This window comes from Miscanthus floridulus, chromosome 4 (genome assembly GCF_019320115.1).
Source record: "Miscanthus floridulus cultivar M001 chromosome 4, ASM1932011v1, whole genome shotgun sequence".
Classification (NCBI taxonomy): domain Eukaryota; kingdom Viridiplantae; phylum Streptophyta; class Magnoliopsida; order Poales; family Poaceae; genus Miscanthus; species Miscanthus floridulus.
The window spans coordinates 93697419-93699998 of NC_089583.1; the positions used below are offsets into that span (position 1 = coordinate 93697419).

The 2580-nt window shown below is 61.4% G+C and overlaps 1 protein-coding gene across 1 annotated transcript; it reads right to left on the reverse strand.

Moving 5' to 3' along the window:
- Positions 1–229: 229 nt before the first annotated feature.
- On the reverse strand, positions 230–2202 carry LOC136552159 (protein DETOXIFICATION 49-like). The gene has a single exon (XM_066543695.1). It carries the CDS (start codon positions 2120–2122, stop codon positions 494–496), a length of 1629 nt encoding a protein of 542 aa, XP_066399792.1. The 5' UTR covers positions 2123–2202; the 3' UTR covers positions 230–493.
- Positions 2203–2580: the final 378 nt, after the last annotated feature.

Sequence of the window (2580 nt, forward strand, 5' to 3'; positions counted from 1 at the left end):
GTACACCACTTCCGGCCAAAATATTCTTGTTCGCACATGGCAAAGATAACGACAGTTAAATCATGCCGCATTGATAATGAAATCCTGTAGGATTAAACAAATGCGATTTCCACTATTAGAGATCGCAACATTCAGGTCCCGGACCCGGAGTCCATTGCTCACTTTGAGTAGCAAAATTTTGTTTGGCAATTGTTCTGGAATCTAGTTGGAAATGCTGGCTATCTTTAATTTGTACAGCGGGGCACTCCCTCTTTTTCACTGTAAACTCTCTCGTCAGTCTCCCCTCTCTGTCTCTCGTTTCAAAGAGGGAAAAAGAAGCTAATAACAGAGGGAGGTTGAAGCTTTGTATTGCTACAAATCCCCCCAAAAAGGTCGATTAAAATTACAAAAAAAAAAGGAAAACAAAACTAATAAAGAAAAAGAAAACCTATATAGCTAATGAATCGAGGATGCAAATAATCCATGAATCAGGTCCATCCTGTTTCCGTCGTCTCTAGACGCAATCCGCCACCATGGACAATGTGTTCCCGACCTCTGCTTTGGCCGCTTCTGCATGGCTGCTTTTGTCCTCGTCGACAATGCCGACGACGTCAAAGCCGTCGCCGCGCCCGCCACCGGTGAGCTGGCGGGCGCGCTCCGTCTGCTCCGCCCAGTCGGTGCCGACCACGGCGCGCAGCATGAGCGCGGCGCAGACGAGCTGCGCGGCCAGCATTCCGCCCCACATTCCGCGGAAGTCCAGCCCGGCGGGCCAGAAAGCCAGCGCCAGCGCCACGGGCATGCCCACGCCGTAGAACGCCGAGACGTTGATCCTCGCCGCCTTCTCGGGCCGCGCGCTGCCGCGCAGCACTCCGCAGCCGGCCGTCTGCGGGCAGTTCCCCAGCTCGGCCATGCCCAGCAGCGGGAGCGCCGCCGCCGCCAGCTTCAGGATGGCCTCGTCCGCGGTGAACATCCGTGCCCAGACGCCCCTGACGGACACGGCGAATGCGCAGGCCATGACGCCGAGCGCGGCGCCCAGGCCGAGCCCGACGCGCGCGACGAGGCGCGCGCGCTCCGGCCTCCGGGCGCCCAGCTCGTGCCCGACGCGCGTGGACACGGCGCAGCCGAGCGAATGCGGGAAGATGTAGATCAGCGACGTGGTCTGTATGAGCACGCCCATGGCCGCCACCGCCGCCTTGGGGTCGATGAGCACGCCACATAGGAGCACCATGATCTCGTACCACCACCACTCCAGGCACACGGACATGCAGCTGTGCACGCACAGCCTCACCAGGCTCCACCACTCCTTGGAGCTGGCGCCCTCCTCCTCCTCGGCTGGCGGCGCCGCCACGGACGCGCCGCCCTTCTTGGCGCCGTCGTCATCGTCACGTGCGCCGTACATGCCGCGGAAGTAGACGTACGCCACGATGAACAGCAAGAAGTTGAGGTTGGTCCAGACCCCGCCGAGCGCGACGCCACGGACGCCGAGGCGGAGGACGCTCACGAGGAGGAAGTTGATGGGCACGTGGAGGAGCAGCGCCGCGGCGGCGCCGTAGGTGAGCGGCAGCGTGACTGACTGCGCGCGGAGGTAGATGCGGATCGGGTGGAGGAAGCACTGCAGCACGAGGTCGGGGAGGCAGCACAGGATGTAGGCGTACGCCGTGGCCGCGATGTGAGGGTCCTGCCCCGTGGAGACGAGGACCCGGTGCATGGCCACCCAGAGCATGCCGATGGGCACGCACGCGGCCAGGAGCAGCAGGACGGTGCGCCGGAGCGCGGTGCGGAGGAGGTCCGTCCGCCCCGCGCCGAACGCCTGGCCGCAGACGGGGTCCATCCCGCCGGCGAGGCCGGAGAGGACGGAATAGCCGGTGATATTCGCGAAGCCGAGCGCGAGGGAGCCGCCGGCGAGGGGCAGCTGGCCGAGGCGGCCGAGGAACACCATGGACACCAGCGAGCGCATGTAGAACAGGATCCCCGCGCCGACCATTGGCCCGGTGAGGCAGAGGATGGCGGCCACCTCGGCGAGGACGCTGCCGGTGCCGGGCGCCGGCCTCGGGCGGTCGTGCAGCTTAGGGTAGCTCTTGGCCGTCGAGAGGAGCGGCCTGTGGTGGCATTGCGCCGGCTCCGGGCACTGGCACGTCGCCATGGCGCTAGTGCGCGGCCTGCGTGAAGTGTCCGTGCCTGCCGCGGCCTCTGGCTTCTTTCTGCAGAGGGGCCACGCCTGTGCCTGTGTGCTGTTCAGGGACGGGAGCTGGCACTGCCAGTGTTTATATAGATGCTTGCAGGGCAGCGCATGACATTCTCTATCGTCTGGATTTTCCATGGGCCCAACGGGAAAATGGTTCATTGTAAATCGAGGAGATTGCTCGCGTGGCCCACAGGGCAGAGAGATCCAGCTAGGACGCAAAAAGGACACGACAAACTCTACACTTGTTGCTACTAGTAACGTGTGAAAAAAGAAGAGGTTTATAGCGACTAGGACTTGTAGTATATATAACAAAAAACGCCGGGCGTGTACTCTATTCAAATACACCAAAGCATTATCTCAAACTAATTCATCAGCGCGACTTGATGTCACACGTGCCAACGAATGAGCGTTTTGTG